The sequence below is a fragment of the Acanthopagrus latus genome, chromosome 7 (assembly GCF_904848185.1).
Source record: "Acanthopagrus latus isolate v.2019 chromosome 7, fAcaLat1.1, whole genome shotgun sequence".
Taxonomy (NCBI): Eukaryota; Metazoa; Chordata; class Actinopteri; order Spariformes; family Sparidae; genus Acanthopagrus; species Acanthopagrus latus.
In genome coordinates, this window is record NC_051045.1 from 3183950 (window position 1) to 3201797 (window position 17848).

At 43.1% G+C, this 17848-nt stretch overlaps 2 protein-coding genes across 3 annotated transcripts in view; one reads left to right on the forward strand and one right to left on the reverse strand.

The window, feature by feature from the left end:
* nckap5l (NCK-associated protein 5-like) overlaps positions 1–9307 on the forward strand; it is a 34824-nt gene extending 25517 nt beyond the window's left edge. For both annotated transcript variants that reach the window (XM_037105568.1, XM_037105570.1), the window contains exons 4-13: positions 588–656; positions 756–794; positions 883–1002; positions 1439–1531; positions 1816–4688; positions 5022–5151; positions 5400–5472; positions 6729–7007; positions 7291–7439; positions 8063–9307. In XM_037105568.1, coding sequence (XP_036961463.1) covers positions 588–656; positions 756–794; positions 883–1002; positions 1439–1531; positions 1816–4688; positions 5022–5151; positions 5400–5472; positions 6729–7007; positions 7291–7439; positions 8063–8323 — 4086 coding nt within the window. In that variant the 3' untranslated portion in view covers positions 8324–9307. The remainder of the gene's footprint in view (positions 1–587; positions 657–755; positions 795–882; positions 1003–1438; positions 1532–1815; positions 4689–5021; positions 5152–5399; positions 5473–6728; positions 7008–7290; positions 7440–8062) is intronic.
* Positions 9308–10433: 1126 nt separating this feature from the next.
* On the reverse strand, positions 10434–17442 carry tegt (testis enhanced gene transcript (BAX inhibitor 1)). The gene is made up of 10 exons (XM_037105255.1): positions 17238–17442; positions 15787–15891; positions 15593–15701; positions 14814–14934; positions 14632–14680; positions 14363–14460; positions 14133–14212; positions 13931–14031; positions 13549–13624; positions 10434–11387 (listed from the first exon to the last, which is right to left on the reverse strand). The coding sequence occupies exons 2-10, from the start codon at positions 15840–15842 to the stop codon at positions 11364–11366; spliced, it is 714 nt and encodes a 237-aa protein (XP_036961150.1). The 5' UTR covers positions 15843–15891; positions 17238–17442; the 3' UTR covers positions 10434–11363.
* Between the last annotated feature and the right edge of the window lie 406 nt (positions 17443–17848).

A 17848-nucleotide genomic window follows, 5' to 3' on the forward strand; every position in this document is an offset into this window, starting at 1 on the left:
GGCCCCAAATATGGATTATCAGTCGAGCTGTATTCTGAAAGTGACATAAACCAACTACCAGCACCTCTAAAGCTCACTGATAGACATGTTGTGTCTCATTTGTTTCATCTGTACAAAATAACAACAATATGCCAGTTTAATAGTGGCTTGCATGCTGGATTATTTCATGTCCAATAACCTCCAGCAGTTTCAGCTGGTTGCCTGGCAACTGATCTTGCCAAAAAGCGAAGAAGAGCGTTTCCCAAAATGTTGAACTATTTCTTCAAGAAATAAATCATCTTAATGTTTCTAAATTTCTTGTGAGTCTTGATTTATTGGATTATTATTAAAACATTTGTGTGTTTTTGTTTTTTTAAACATAACTTTTATATTGATTTTGTTAGTTATTTTCCTGCACTTTGATCTTATATAAGAGGTTTTACTGTGTCTGACAAATGTGTCAGTGCAGCTGTAGTCTTGGTGTCTTATAAGTCAGTGTGAGCAGGACGATTACATGTTCATGACACAAGAACCAACAGACGTGACTAAATAAGGCTTGTGTGTATTTCTCAGTTACATGTTTAATTGTTGTTGTTTTCTCGTCACAGGCAGAAAACTCTGCTCTGATGTTGGCCAATGAGAGTCAGAGAGAAGCGTATGAGAGATGCTTGGATGAGGTGAGTTCATGCTACAGAATATGAATAACTTTAGAAACTAAGAATGACAAGTTCTGCTCAGCAGACTGAATTAAATTTAATGCTCTGTTGTGTCATTAGGTGGCCAACCACGTGGTCCAGGCTCTGCTGAATCAAAAGGTAACAAAGCTTCATTCCTGCATCTGTTTTTTTGGATTGTCTTCACTGAAGTCTGTCAGTTATCTCACTGCTGTGTGTCACTGAACAGGATCTGAGAGAGGAGTGCATCAAGCTGAAGATGTTGGTGTTTGACCTGGAGAGACAGAACAGAGCGCTTTGTGAGCTCTTTCAGCAGAAGCTGCCCAACCACCCCACCGCTCACTACCAGGTGACGTCAATTCACTCCCTCTGATACTGACTTCTGGCTCATATACTGGTCCATTTTTACATTTTTATCAGCAAAATGTACTGTTAACGTTGTTGTATGGAACAAATTCTAACTACTCTAACTAGCAGGTAGTTTGATCTATCTCAAATATTCAGAAATATGTTCTGCTGAGTAAGCAACAACTACAGCTGTCAGATAAATGTAATGGAGTAAAAGTATAAAGTAGCATGAAATGGAAATACTTGTACACAGTTCCCACTTCAGCCTCATTCTTTCAGACGCTGGCGAGCCAGTAATGGATCTCAGCCTTTTCACTTATGCTCTTTATATTGTTCCAGCAGATGCCAGGACAATGTAGCTCCTAGTTGTGTGTGTATACAATAGCCTGCAGTGTATACACAGTCATCATAATTGCCCCATGAATCTCCTGTTACAGGTCCAGGCGGGACCCCTCCCAGACTACAATGCACAGCTGCACAATGACTCTGCCAAACAGGTGGAGCCTGCACAGACTGAAGCACAAGCCAAGGTGATTATTACAAAGCTTATACAGCAAAGCTTCATCAAACATGACGAGTGAAACAGTGGGATTATATCACAGCCCCTGAATTAGACCGCAAACCCCACCTGTGTGTGACGTTAGAACTGGCTCTGACATTTTTCAACTATTGTGCTTTAAAAAGACCTGCTGCTAATCTGCTCTGTGCTCATTTCCTGCACGCACACGCTCTCAAAGGTCTTTACGAGCTAAATTGTTTGCCTCTCACTGAAGCAGTGAGTTGTGCCCTGATAAAGATCTTTTTCTGTCCACAGGGAAATGGCTACCGCACACAACATGCCTCCCCAGGGCCTCGTGGAACAGCCGCCTCCATGGAGGCCCTGTCTCCCTTCTTCAAAAAGAAAGCACACATCCTGGAGGTCCTTCGGAAGATGGAGGAGACAGACCCTCTGAAGTTCCATCCATCCACCACAAGCTTGTCTTTCTGCGACTACAGCCAGGTGCTCATGTCCACGGAGGCAGTTTTGGCTTCCGCGGACCCTCTCCCATTACAGTGCAAAACCCACCACACACACTGCCACTGCTCCCGCTCTGACACTGACACACACCAGCATGTCAACGGCGACGGTGCAGCGAAGTGTGAGGGAGGGAACACCTGCTGTTTACACTGCAAGAGGAGCCCGGACAGTCCTCCAAAGCCATGCAACCATGTCTGTAGTCCTTCTAAAGCCAACTCCGCCACCCAGAGCCATGTACTTCCTGCAGCTGCTATAAGCGAATGTCACAGTAAGAGCAGAACAGAGTCTGTTCCCTCGTCTAAACAAAGCACCAAGAATGAAGCCCACCAGCAACCAGCAGCCGCCCACTCCTCACTGACGGAGACAGCCGGTCAGAGCCTGGAGGTGATGGGAGCAGAGCAAGAGCAGGATAGCTCTGACAACGCTGCCGCTTCTGAAGAGCTCACTGGTTTCTCTGCCACCTCCCACCTGCCCGGTTCTGTGAAGGAGAGCGTGCAGATCCCTCACTGTGACTTGGAGACAAGCGATGGTATTCACAATGGCCTGGCGCTCAACAACGCCATGTCGATTGACCCCTCAGCCGTCCTTGATAAAGACAGCATGGACCAAGAGGCTTCAGTGAGAGCCGGTGCCACCGTCAGCCCCAGCCCCTCCTGCCTCAGTGATGTCAAAGCCGCCGCCATCAACTCCCCGTCCAAACTGCTCAAGTTCTTGAAGATCCCCTCGATAGGCGAGAAGTCTCAGGCTTCAACCTCCGCCGTCCGTCTGAGCCCCCAACTCACCCGCAGCTCCAGGATCCCCTGTCGCACCAACAACTACGAGGTGTACCACTCTCCTGTTCCCACACGCAGAGCCACCACCACAGAGAGGTGTAGGCAGCCCCCTCCACCACCCTCCAGGTCGGAGTCCTACCCCGCCACACACTCAGCCCCGACCTCCCCCCCGCAGCCTGAAGACGTATGCTCCCTGCCCGCTAAGGAAATAAGCTACAGCAGTCTCTCTGCACCTAAAGCCAGCGCAGGCTCAAAGATGGGCGCTCCCCAGTCCTCCTCACCCAAAGTATCTCAGAGGGTCCCTCATTATGAAAATGTCTGTAACATGTCTAGCAACTCTAGAGAGGAGGATTCGACTCAGAGCCTTGAGAAAAGAACCACACTTCCCTCCCAGATAAAGGCGAACGGTGGTGAGAGGAAGCTCGTTAAGTCGCTACCAGAAAGTGTCCTCAACCCCCCTCCTCAACGCAAACAGTCATCCTCGTCCACGTCAGAGTCCACATCAGATGATGAAGAGGATTCAGACAGCCCGGTGTGGGTCAACCATCACAGTCTGCCCAACTCCGCCCTCAGCAAAGCCCAGGGCAGAGTCAACTACTCTCAAACCAGAGAGAAACAGGAGGAGATCACTGTGCAGAGCTCTGAGGTCGCCCATCCTCTGCCTCCACCCAGGAGGAGCGATGCCTCTTCCATCCCCAAGAGGCCTGTGGCTGGGGCAGCCAGAGCCCAGGCTGATTCCAGTCACCACGCTTTCAAAGACAGGCTGGCTGCGCTGGGAAAGCTGAGGAGCTCTGAGGATTTACAAGTTGGTCTCAGGCCAATTGAGACGGTGAATGAAGGCACGTACGGGGAAGAAAGGTGTAAGACAGCTGAGAGGCCCATGGAGATCCATAAAGAGGAACAGAGACACTCAAAATTCACAGACTCTTTGGATGGTAAACCCAAAAGTAGTGGTAGTGGTTTGAAGTACCCGGGGTCCTCTCAGCTGTATGAACAGGCAGGAAAGTCTCAGTCTTCTGGTGCAGCTGTGGTTAAACAGGAACTGTGTGTGACCAAGACTGAAGGCTCCAAGAGCAAAATAGGTCTGCCGTCCCCCAACACAGACGCTCCGCAGGTACTACGCAACAACATCAAGTGTCCTGGTTCCCTGAATCTGGCCTATAACCTTAAACCAGGTGTTGGTCCTCACAGTAGCAACAGCCCCAACAAAATCCCTCCGAAGTCGCCGTCCAAACCTTGCCAGCCCCCGTCCGTCCACAGAGGGGGGAAGCCCTCAGAGGCCCCACGGTACTCGTCCAAATCAGAGGAGAGGACCAAGATCAGCGGGAAAGGGAAAAAGAATCCGATGTACGGAGACAGCCTGCCACCTCCTCCTCCCAGACCGCCAACATCAGACGGGGAGAAGCAGGTGCAGCCGGCCCCCAGCCCGCAGTCAGCCATCGAGCAGAAGGTGATGAAGGGCATCGAGGAGAACGTGTTGAAGCTGCAGGAGCAGGACCGAGGAGTACAGAGCACAGAGGTCAAGCAGAAAGCCTCCAACGGCATCGCGAGCTGGTTCGGCCTGAAGAAGAGCAAGCTGCCCGCTCTGAGCCGCAAAACCGACGGGACCAAAGCAAAGGACGAGAAGAAGGAATGGAAGATCAACATCCCGTCGGTGGGCAGGGACTCTGTGAAAATGGCCTCCAGGTGTAAAGAAGGAGTGGAAGGTCTGAACATCTCGACTCTGATGGAGAAGGCCGAGGGGCTGAGGAGGGCCCTGGAGGAGGAGAGGGCGTACGTGGAGAGGTCAGGCCGGGGTCACTCCTGTGAGGTGGTGATGGACCAAGCTCAGGGACAGCTGGCTGTCATGTACAGAGGAGCGCGCTCCGACAACTTCATGCAGCAGCTGCTCAACAGGTGAGGACGAGTGGATTCTGAGGCTGCTATAAAAACAAATCTTAGCTTTAAAGGAATATTTGACATTCTGGTGATAAGATTTATTTACTCTCTTGCCGGGAGTTGAATGAGTAGATCGATGCCGCTATTTGGGCTTCAGGAGATTTGGATTAAGCTGCATGGAGCTATTTTATGCATTTTCTTATGATCATTTATGGTAATCAGTCATTAGTAATAGTAAAGACAAGCATTAGCCCTATTCACACTATTCTTTTAAATGCAGTAATGTGTGATGAAGGCTAACGCTAACTGTTTGTGGACAACTTAACTGACACTTGTGTTTGATGAACGCAGAGTGGACGGGAAGGACATGATCAGCATGCCACAGCGCCGCCTCTCCTTCGACTGTAAGACCTCCAAGCCGGTGTTCAGCCAGCAGAGCGACATCATCAGTCACACCACCAGTCGAGACGACATGGAGAAGGTACGTCTGTGGTTGTTTCTGTGCTGGTAGATGCGCACATGTAACAGTTACAACAGTGACAAAACAAGAGTTAATTTAATGCATCAGGCTGTCAGGTGTCAGAAGTGCATCAGTAAAACTTGCTCTTGATCATCTTAGAAGCCTAAACTTGGCTCCTGATTTGTTAGTTTTGCTGCATACTGAAGTGCAGCGCAGACTCTCAGTACACTCACTCCTCCATCTGCTGCTCGCTTGTTCTTTTCATGCAGGGATCAGACAGAATCGGCAAGATCACATCAGACGAGAACCTCGCTGATTCAGTTCACTCGCAGCACTTCGCAGGTAAGACGAGTCTGCCAGAGGAAGAAATATGACGCGTTTATTAAGGTTTACGACTGAGTGGAGGATCAAACCCGAACTGTGCGGATCTAGTCTGAACATAGTTAATTTAATGTAAATGAATAAATTAACTGAGCGTGTAAAAATACAACTCCAAACAAAGACGATGCGTGTCTGCTGTCAACATGTTGCTGATAGCGAGATAGTCAAACAAGCTTATCACATCATCAGTGGAGAGTACATTTACTCACATACTGTGTTTAAGTACAATGTTCAGGTATCTGTCTTTATACTTCTACACTATTTCATTTTAGAATAAAATATTCAGGCCCACAGGGAAGCTGCAGCCGACAAATTCTGACGACAGCTGCAGATTTTCTGGCAGAATACAGTTGAAAATGTCAGAACGTTGAGGCGTCTCCACCCTCCTGGTGTCGTGTTCAGTTAGCATGAAGGTCAAAAGTAATAATAATATGCTGTGAGTAACCCAGTAATTAGTAGTCTAGTGTCTTCCTTTAACAGACTCCAGGACAACTGTAACAATAATACAACGATTTGATGTCTGGACTCTGACAGGCGTCTTTCATAATGTGATATTATTCTGTAATATTACAACTTCTCCTTCAGTAAAGAGTCCAACAGTATTTCCTTCAGCGATGCAACAGTCCATAAGGGTTTGACTGAAATATATAATTTGCATATCACGGAAAATTAATTAGCTGATGCTTTTATTAGCATATCAAAGGTGAAATAAACGAGACCACGCCCCCAAGGAAATCCAATCAGAAGCTGCAGTAAAAGATCAAATAAATAATGCAGAAGTCATTAATTTACACATTTACTTCTTAATTATTTGGTGCCTTTTTGTTGGTTTGTTGGTTCCTAAAATGTGAGCATTTCATTCATTTATTCATTTTAACAGGCAGTCTGAGGAATTGTTATTAAATTATTCTATTTTCATTTCAGTTTGTTGTCAGATGTATTTGTTAGGTTTTTTATTATAATACAGCAGGTTTGTCAGGGGGAAGATTTAAGATGTTAAAGCTTTTTACAACACACACGAAGGCAACTGTGAGACGTTGTGTTAACAAATTTCACCAAATTGACAAATATTGAATTGAATGATAATTTTTGCATATTTTTATGCAAGATTACAATTTCTTTTCAGTTGGTTTGTTAAGTTTTATTTTTAAATGTACGATTACTTGAACTATGATCACCTCCGTCACTGAGCCCTCCATCTTCTCCGTCCTCCGCAGGTTCTGGTGCTTCCACGTACACTCTGGACAGCGGCATCGGTACGTTCCCGCTGCCCGACTGCAGCAGCGGTGCAGCAGGACGGGGCCTGTCCAAGACGAGGGCCGGGGCCGAGCACCACTCCTCGGGCTCCCCGGGGAGGGCCGGTCGACGGGCCCGGACGCTGGAGAGAGATCTGACGTCACAGGAGGAGTGCTACGTGCCTCACAAACAGCTGATACCCACCATTCAGTACGGCTCCATGCTGGAGGGGAGAAGCTCCGCCGGCGTCATCAGAGAAGGTGAGAACAAACTAACCAGCTTACACTCAATAACTACAGGTCACTCAGTCCCCTCATGTTACTTTCTTCTGTTAAATTAAGACTCTCAATGTTGATTTACAAGCACAAGCACCAAGTCTGACTTCTCCAGACTGCAGCTCAGACTGATGTGTGACACCCAGCAGGAAAATATTCGAAGAGTCTTTAAGGCTCATACCAAAGGAAAACCTGACAAATATTATTGTGACTTTATGATAAACAGTTAAATTATTTTGATCTGTGATTTCACTCCTTGGATCTGCAGGAGAGGCTCATGGAGCGAACATGTTTTCTCCTCGCTCCAAGACTTGGACCTTCCCCAACCTGAAGACTCCAGCAGGACCTGCAGAGGTTTACCTGGCAGTGGAGGAGGAGGAGGAGGAGGCGGTGTCCTTCGGATCACCATTCAGAGGGGTACGCAGAGAGTTTTTATATAAAGCTTAAAGTGAGAACAGATAACTTGTTGCCTTTCCTTGTCGCAAAGAAGGTGTTAGCAACAACTGCTAGCAGCCTCACTTCTGTCTGAAAAGGCAGAAGAAAACACCTGATTATATTAATAAGAAGGCTACTGATCAAGTCACAGTGCGAAGAGGAAACAGACTTAGACACAACAGGAGCTCTCCATCAAGTGAATGCCGTCTGTTTCTCTCACTCTTCACCTCCATCAGTGGGGTTACCCGGGGATAGCGACCTGAGAAAACAATGACTATTCTTGTTTTAACTGAAGGTTGAAAAATGTTTTTTTTTATTTGATTGTGTAATCGTGGTAAAAACCAGAGAGGCAGGAGCATGAAAAGGGAATTATCTGGGTCACTTTCAGACTGAAAATACTTTGCAGGCAGCAGATACATTTTTAAATCTGCACTCACATCTTACATAATGAAAAATACACAGAACCACATTCTCCCTTTAGAAATTATTAATCAGCTGAATATTAAAGTGGGAAGGTTTCTGTAACCCACTTCTGTTTGCTGAAGGCGTTACATAAGATGAAACACGTGACCTGAAACGTTTCCCACCTCTCTGCGTCCTCTCAGGGCATGAAGGCCGGCGGTCCCTCCTCCAGCCGGGTGGTTGACCCGGGCAGCCTGCCCGTCCCCGCCCAGTCGGGGATGAGCCGCAGGGGGAAGACTCGCACTCCCAGCGTCCCCGAGATGAGCCGGGAGCCCGGGCTGGAGCTGCTCAGGGAGCGTCCGGAGGAAGCCATCTCCCCGAGCCGCCCTCAGGTCCTGGAGACCCCCGAGTCGCTCAGCGATTCTCTGTACGACAGTCTGTCGTCCTGCGGCAGCCAAGGATGATCCAGCCAATGGCGGGGGAGGACAGAGAGGACTGGATGCTCATCTCGTCCACAGACAATAACACATCTCCTGGTCGCTGGCTGTACTGTGATGCTGCTGACCCGCCGCCACCTTTGAGGAAAAGAAACTGTGCCCCGTTGATGTCCGCGAGAATATTGTGGTGATGAAGCCGTCTCATCAGCTGTTTCTCTGTTGCAACTGGAAAGGTGGATCGATAAGACTTCTCCTCAGGATTTCCAATAAACATGAAGCCAAAAGCCACCCAAATAATATAGGTTGTTCACTTTTTCACAATCAGACTTGACTGTGGACTCGTCTCTTTAATTCATGTGTACAGGACTACAAAACGCATGGCTAAGCTAATGATTAGCACAAAAGTTGTCACTCCTGGTAGTTGTTCAGCAACCTGTCTTTTGTTTTTCTCATCCTGGTAGATGGATCTTTGTTCAGTGCATCAATGCAGACGTGACGCGCCGATCAGTTCTGTACTGTATCGATACATCATCATTTCACCACACAATGTATTGAAGAAAACAAAACAAAACATGGAGCTCCTTAAAAAATGAATGTTCATGTCTGTGATTCTTTATTGCTAAACTCATGCATCACGATTTTAAATGTATAAACGATTTTATTGATCATGTTGATATTGTTTTGCGACCGAGGAAGGTTGTCAGTATATGTCTGTTTTAAATCATAATGCATTTAAAGGTAATATATACCAGCAATAATAACATAGATAAGAGAAATGGCTACACTATTCAATGAATATGTATTTCTATTATTTATTTATTTTAAATGTACATCATCTTTTTTTTTTTTTTTTTAAATCTTTTATTCTGTGAAAATTGCAGTCTCTTCGCCTAGTAGATTATGTTCATATCTTGTATTTCAACATCTCTGTTGCTGTTCGTTCCCTAGCCAATAGAGGTCCTATGTACCTACTGCCGTTTTTCAACTTTCTAATTAAAATGTTTTGATTTAGCTCGTTGTGCGAGGCAGTTATTTTGGACGTGCCGTCGATTACAGACGGGACATTTACCTAAAGGCGTTTTTAAAAAAGGGATAAAAGTAGTTGAAGCACCAGAGAAATCTTTTTTTTTCTATTATTCCACCTGTTCGCCATCCTTGTCAAATCCTGATGCCTACATTACCCACAATGCAACCCAACTGAAGAGTTTGTTCAGAAGATTAATGTAAATGCCCTCTCAAGTCAAACAACTTGGCAAGTCAGAGAAAAAATGTTGGTCCAAGAGTTGCAAAGACGTCATACTCACTCAGAATACAGGAAACAGCTGTTTAAATGCTCCTGAGCAATTAAAAAAAAACAAAAAAAAAACTTTTTGGCCTCCATGCTCCAATCTTCCAAACTCGGGGAAATGGGACCAATAAGAGGAGAAGCTCAATGCAGCAAGAGATTCAAGTTTGATGTTCTAGAAGCTGCTAATGTAGCTGCTCGACTCAAGAAAACACAAGGAGCAGCTGTAACATCTGAACCCGTCTTCAGCTCACCTGACACGGACTCAGCTGACGTCACCCGAGTCATCTGCTGAAATCCCTAACACATAATTACAGCGCTTGAGTAAATGTACTTTGTTATATTTCAGGAGGTGTTTAAGCGCAATTTTTAACTTGTGCTTTAGTTGAGAATTTCCATTTTCTGTTACTTTTAACTTCCACTCCACTGCGTTTAACATTTCGTTTACAACGTTAGTTACTTGACAAATTACATGTTGCTTAAGACCCAAAGCAGCACATTTTTAAATAATTTAAAAGTACCTCAACTCGTGTGATATTTTAGGGGCTGCATCCAAAGAATATAATCATGATCGATGAATCTTGGGCGGTACTGACGGTCCAAAACCTAAAGATATAATCAATATACAGTGATCCTCACAGGAGGGAAGCTGGAACCAAAACATTATGTAAGCGATAATAATAATAATAATAATAATAATAATAATAATAATAATAATAATAATAATAATAATAATGCTTTAAAACTTACTTTTTAAAATCACAAATATCATTGGTAATGAGTATTTCTACTGAATATTTATTCCACCACTAAATCTAAATAAATAAAAATAAATAAAAGCCACTTTGTTTCTTCAATACGTTCAACACATTTATTTGAGCAAATGTATCAAATTATTAGTTTCAATTTTACATCAATAAAATAAATTCTTCACAGTATACACCTTCAAATAATTGTAAGGTTAACATCATATCATTTGGCAAACTAATTTCTAGACAACAGATATTAAAGAGAGATTTACAGTGGGAGAGGTCTGAAAGACTCGCCTGTCGTTCTTTCTAGGTTGAGAATATGGACAGATGGCACCGACTCTCCTCCGCCAGCCAAAAGTCCAAAATCCAAGACCACCGAGTGGCCGCGAGTCTGAGTCGGTTACTGTGACAGGTTTTCATGGTTAGCGTTACCAGACTTCACCATTCTTTACTCAAAATGTTGGTCACAAAACAAAATCTGCGGGAACAAAAACAATCACGGGGGAACTTTCTCAAAAAAAGGGGGAGAATCTGTTGTCAAAATTAATGGGACACCATATCCACTAAAGACAACTGAGGAAAAACGATAAATAAGCAAATCAACGACTGAAAATCACATAACTTCAAATAAAACAATAATCGGTCTCAGAAGCTTACACGACCCACTAAAAAGGAGCCTATCATGTCATTAATTTATGGCACTAAATAACAGTGATATCAAATCTTCTGCTCAGCTTCTGGGAGTCTTCATAGGGCAACGCTGCCCTCTACAGGCCAAGCGTGTTCACTGCAGCATTAGTCTATTTCTCCATTCACAGCCATGATGGGACTAGCATTAGCATACCAGAAACTTACATTCAACCCTTGTTGTAAGTTTTTAAAAAATAAATCAAAAAAAGAATTTCTCAATAGTATAAGACCACATAGGAGTTAATTCAATAAATGAAGACAGAAAGTGAAAAGCACCAAGTGCGTTGCAAATTGTGCCTTGTCTGACAGATTGTTTTTAATGTTCAGCCACTCAAACCTTTTACTTCTTCTCCTTCTTCTTGTCCTGAAAGACAGAAATGATCAGAATCAGTATTACACAGATGCATCTATCACGATCACTCTGAGCAATTAAAAGGTCAAGAAATGGAAGGAAAAAAAAGGGGTTTCAAAGGGTAAAGTCATCACATTTGAGTGCACACTGTCCTGACTGTATACTTTCTATATCGTGTTACTGTTTAACAGTGTCTCTGAAATCTGGAAGAACCTGTGCAGAGTCAGTCAGCCCAGGCAAACTTCAGCTTTGGAGGAAATACGGAATATGAAACACGAGTGTTGACTTCAGAGAGACTCTGAGATTAGACGCAACCTCAGATTCTCTGGGAGTGCAGAGGACCACGATGTTTACTAGAAGTTACTGTCATTTTGATGCTCTATGATCTGTTTACGCCGGAAATAATCTTGAATTTAGTATTTTTTAACACGCAACTTGCAGCTCAACTGATTATACATACAAAGGGCTCGATCACAAATGTGGTGTGTTTTTTCCTCATCTCTGCATCATCTCTTCAGTCTGTTGTCGTAACAAACGTCTTATATTCATTGTTTCAGTTAATATCTATATGCAGAACACACAATTAATTTGTTTGTTAATATTTATATCTCAATTTGCCAACTTTTACTTCACTCACTTTAATCTGAATTACATTTCATATAAAAACTCTGTTCACTCTGACTTCTTTAATCCAACTACACATCATGTTGCCATCACAGTAAAAGCAACAGCGTTAGATGGTGAAACAGAAATTGCCTGCTGGGTTCGTCTCTACAGTCAGATGGTTTAATTCAGTGGTTCTCAACTCGAGATTTGAAACCTCAACAACAACTGATCTACTGTAAGAGGTCTCAACTGTCTTTCAGAAACTTACGGAGAATTGAAAGCAAATAGAAAGTGTATGAAATAAATGTAGTGCAGTGAAAAGTAAAATACCTCCCTCTAAACTACAGTAGAGTCCAGGTGGAGAGCGGCTTTAGTGTACTTAGTTTAATTCCACCACAAATAGAATGAAGGTGAATGAAAGTTTGAATCACATTTCTGACTGATGTCACAGATGTCTGCTGATCATATAATCATCATAAAATCTGTATTTGTGTAAAAACAAATGTTGCTGCTGGACGATTTCTTTCTTGATGTTTTCTGCACCACGAACAAAATTCCCTCTGCAACATTGTACTGAAGTGAAGCCAAAAGTCTCGACATCTCAAAATGAAACCAAAAGTATCTGAGCAGCTTCATCTGCTAGAAGATTCTTCCAGTCCACTGAACAAAGTTTGGTGTTTTGTTTTTTTCTTGTTTGGGTGAGTAAATGTTTTCAAAACAGAACTGAATCCGGTGTATTGTCCTAAAACTGTCCAAAGCATTAATGAGTGAATTTATGTAGCAGTAAAAGTATAAATATTTGAACCAGACTTTCTTGTGGGAAAATAAAGGTTGATTTTGGTAACATCCTTTATTTTTGTTACTGTCATCAAATCCAATGTAAACAGCAAAACCAACTTCCCCTGACTTCCCTACGCAGTCACACACACACACACACACACACACACACACACACACACACACACACACACACACACACACACACTTTCCTTTATTTTCTACATGTGTATGTATTATAAGAGAATCTCCCTCATCATATTCATCTTGTTTATGATCCCATGTTTTAACCTTGTTTCCTGCTGCTGGTCTCTGAGTTACCAGACATTATTTGTCATTTGTACGTGTACAATTTAATTAAGTGTCTTATGGTGCATCAGTGAGTAACTCCAGCTGCAGGACGACGTACCCGAGATCAACTCAAAATAAAATTACAGTGTCAATGTTCCTCATAATGAGGGAATATTTCACTCTGTGCAAAAAAGTGGCTGGAATAATAATTAATAATAAATAAAGTTTATGGACATAAATGGAAAAGCAAATAATAAAGCAAATAAAAGCAAATTATATCTATATAACATAATACTTCCCTGTCTGAAATGTATAATTTTAGTTTTCACAAGCAACCCCCAGGATGAGAACCAATGCTTTATAGCACAGAGGATGGAGACATATCTTTTGGTGTTTTTTCATTGGATTTGTAGACAGTAACAAAATTAATAAAAACAGAATATAAACAGACGTATCCATTTAGTCTTAAAGTAGAAGAATTAGGAAAAACTCTCCTTACCTTATCATTCATGGCAAGGATGACCATCAGTTTCCTGAAGATGGTGATGAAATCAAGGAACAAGTCCACACAGTGCCTTCAAAAAACAAAATATATGAAGATTCACAATCATTACAAAAAAAATAAAAAATTCTATACATTCAGTTTTGTCCAGAGAGCACTGGGTTGATTAAGTTTTCCTTTATCCAACAGCTGAACTTATGCAACACCTCTGAAAAAGTTAAATTCACTCGGACCAGGTGTTTCTCACTTTCAGTGATGTGTAGCTCAATTGTTCGCCTCGCTGTGAGATAATGTATTTGCATGGTGTTTGGTTATGAGACGGTGTGAGTCGACAGATACGAGCTCAGGTGTAGTTTGCTGGTACAATAACAATCCTCACCACACGTAGTCCTTGTCTCCGTTCTCTGCTTTCTCGATGATGAGCTGAGTGTCAAACAGGACGAAGCCACACATGATGAGCAGCCCGAGGTACATGTGTGCCTGTCAGAAATCATATGCAAAAGTTAGGACTCTGAAACGATGCAGGCAGCACGCCGCGATACACAGCTGATCACACGTTTAGCGAGGCGAGGCTCAGCTACCTTAAACAGCATCACAGATCCAAAGAACATGTTCATCACAGACATCAGGAACAGGAGGGACAGGCCGGACATCAGTGTGCCTGACAGGAGCAAAAGGAGTACGTATGGGTCAATTACACCATGCTTCATATGAGCATATAATAATGGGTGTTATTTGTAGTATTGTGTCCATGTTGTGTTGCTTGACCAAAGTCAAATACAGTGTCACAACATTCATTAACTGCCTTTACCTCCAAGGAACAGGTAGCTCCTGCGTTTGGCATAAAGAGCGCTGAGACTGAAGCAGATGAAAATCACGGAGGTTCCCATGAAAGCCGTCATGATGATGCTGAGGAGAAACAAGGCAGAACAAAGTTTTTAGTAAGTACACCTGCAGACAGATGGAAAACAATCATCACACCACACTTGTCTCACTGATGTTTTCAAATCAGCGCTTCACATTTATAATGTTTAACTTCCACCTGGCTGCCTGTTGAACACTGAGTAACCTTTCACATACCTTGGGTTGACAGCGATGACAAAGTCCAGTGTGGGGCCGAGGCCGACACCTGGGGACGGAGAGAGAGGAAGGCAAACACCGCTGTTAGTCTCTTACAGGACTTTAAAGTCACAGAGACGGCTCTGTTCACATGCAAAGTAAAAATTTTACTCTTAATGCGCCCAAAACATCTGTCACGTCACCTGTGAGGAAGGCAAATACTGCGAGCATGCCCAGTCGCTTCTTCTCTGTCTCAGGGTTGTGTGGTGTCATGGCGAGCCAAAACATCATCCCCAGGGAGCCGAGCACAGACAGCACGCCACCCTGAGAACAAGGTCATGAGGTAAACACAGGGCAGAGGAACTGTGACACTGAGGGAATTCAGACCTGATGTTAACATTCGTCCTGAGTGAACCAATAACAAATGGACTGTCAACAAGTCAATGACATCAAGCTCCACAAATTAGGCTGCAGGATATTCGACACATGCAGTGTGTCTACAGACATGCATGCTGTTTTCATGTGACACATATATAGTGGTAAATACATGTGTGGTAACATTGTAAACGGCCAAAGAATTTAAACAAAAGGAAAAACTACTGCAACAAAATTCCTCAAATAAATAAATACATGAAAGTTTAACCTTCACAGAAGAAGATCATGTGAATGTGAACTTGTTTACTTACTAAATCATTCACAGAAATAAATAAATGTGGATTTGGGCAACTAACAATCTTCCCAGACAAACACTGAACAAATGATCTGTCTAACAGTTTCACAGTACTGCATGATTCAACTCTTGAGCTCATTCACCTACTATAAATTGTTTCAACCACCAGGTAACGTTCCCTAAATCACAAATTAGGCCTGATAATTTAGGAAGAAATGCTGTTGTCTGTGCTTTGATAAAGGGCACCATTTGCATTGATCTAAGGAATGTATCATCCTGAACAGAAAGACCAGGTGTTATCTTCAGTCTTACCTGAAAGAGGCCGGTGACGACGTGGACGTAGGCGCCGGCAGCAGCCACAAACATGCAGACAGCCAGGCTTGCGTACACATTCTTCAAGTGTGCCTGGGTAGAATGAGATCTGCAAAAAGAGATAACAATGAGTCGGGCCAGACAACGGGAACTTTCGCTGTGGTGGATTTCATTTCTACTGTAAGCCTACGTACATTTGGGAGAACTTGAAGAGAGCATCAATGTTGATGTTGCGGTCAAACACGTTCATGATGGAACCAGGAAACAAGACCTTGAGTTTCTTGAATGGACAATGTCTCCTGTAAACAGAATCACATGATTACAATTCAACTCCAGTTTAAAAGGTTACGATCCAAACTGCTTTACAACCATAACCAGTCCACCCTCTATGTTTCTTAGGGCTGATACAGATTCCCAGTCATTTAGGAGAACAATAACTGGAACAGATACAAGTTTACAGGAAAAATAAAAATCTTAGGTCTCCCAGTTGAGAATAATCAGTAATGCAATGTAATAAACTACAATTAACACAAGTATTGTACTTATTTATAACTGAGGTGATTTCCTTCAGTATTTCCATTTTCTTCAATGTAATACTTTCACTCCACTCCATTTATTTATTATCTTTAGTCACTATTTACTTTGCAAATTCTGACAATTCATTGCTGATCGGCTACTACTCCTGCCTTCAGACTGTGTTGTGGACGCTGAGAACAGGAAAAGGATGCCAAATCAGAGCAGAAGTACATTTTTAAAATGTACTCATTTCATCGGCATCAAGACTCAACTACCACCAATAACGATTATTGTGATAAATGCTGAATATTGGCCCCTATCATCGATCTATCCCTAATTTTCAACTGTCACAATCTGCATTCACAGGTAGCACATAGTGGAACTACAAACAGGTACATTTACTGAAGTTCTCCACTTAATCTAAGTATTTTCTAGTACTTTTTAGTATTTCTATGCAAACTTATTTAACTTAGGAATATCTTCTAATAAAATATCAAATGGATAACTTTAACTTCCAGTATTCTGGTAATGTGCCGTGGTTATTTATATTTAAGTGAATAATCTGGATACAATTACTGCTCACACAGCTCATAACACACACACACACACACACACACACACACACACACACACACACACACACACACACACACACAGCATGTCGCGTATTTCAAGTGCGTAGTTCAGTTAGATAAGGGGTTGAATTATTTGCCAAATTACACAACAGGTTGAAGCTAAATGTCAAGCGTTGAGCCCACTTTAACCAGGGAGCTTCTGTTAACCTGCTATAATATCCGTGTTAACGTTGTAGCTGTTAGCTGGCAAGAAAACCAAAGCAAATTCGTTCAACTAATGAATAAATGTGCGGTTCAGAAATCTGGAAAGCCAGTGGGGTAACGGTCTGACAGCCCAAGTCCTGTGTTTGACGCACGAGTATCATATTAACAGCTAGCTAGCTTACGTTGCTAAGCAGAAAAGCGTTCAGCAAGTTAGCACGACTAGCTAACGTTTGCTTGCTCGACAACACAATTCGACGTTCAGTCAGCAAACAAACGCTGCTAATGTCACGGCCACTATTGGTAACCTGCACCGAGGGCATACGCTCATTTTGCGGAGATGAAGCACCTACCTCTTAGCTTTCCTAGCTCGCTGTTAGCTTTCTGTTTCACTGCCTTTCTTCTTCCTGCTTTACTTTTTTTTTTTATAACAAACAGTACGTGTCAGTCAGCTCACATGATGTCACCATGGAAACGCCCAGAAATGTGTAGTCCTGACCGCGGGCGGTAAAAATCAGGAAATACGATGATTATTCGCGTCGGTTGTGAACACAGACACACAAATCGTTTTATTTGTGATTATCGTGTGTGTGTAAACTTTTTTATCAACCCTTAAAAAGAGCCGTTAACACCGAACTTTTAGATTAAAAGGCACTTCCTGGTGTCACCGAGTAATGTCCCCGGTACACCTAAAATGGCCGACTCATAAATCGAGCTGCACCGTTGGAACGGATTAACGGCAAAACAACGACTTTCTTGTCGCTCTTAAATCTCAACGACAGATCGGCCACACGTTCATTACCCACACCAAAAACAAACACCACCATGATGTGTTTTCTGATCAAAACTACAACAAACAAACATGGCTGATGCAAATGTATACGTAGCAGTGTAAAGGAGTGTGACGCGTGATACAAGTCACGCATGGTGCAACCGCATGCAACGTGTTGTGAACGGGCGACCG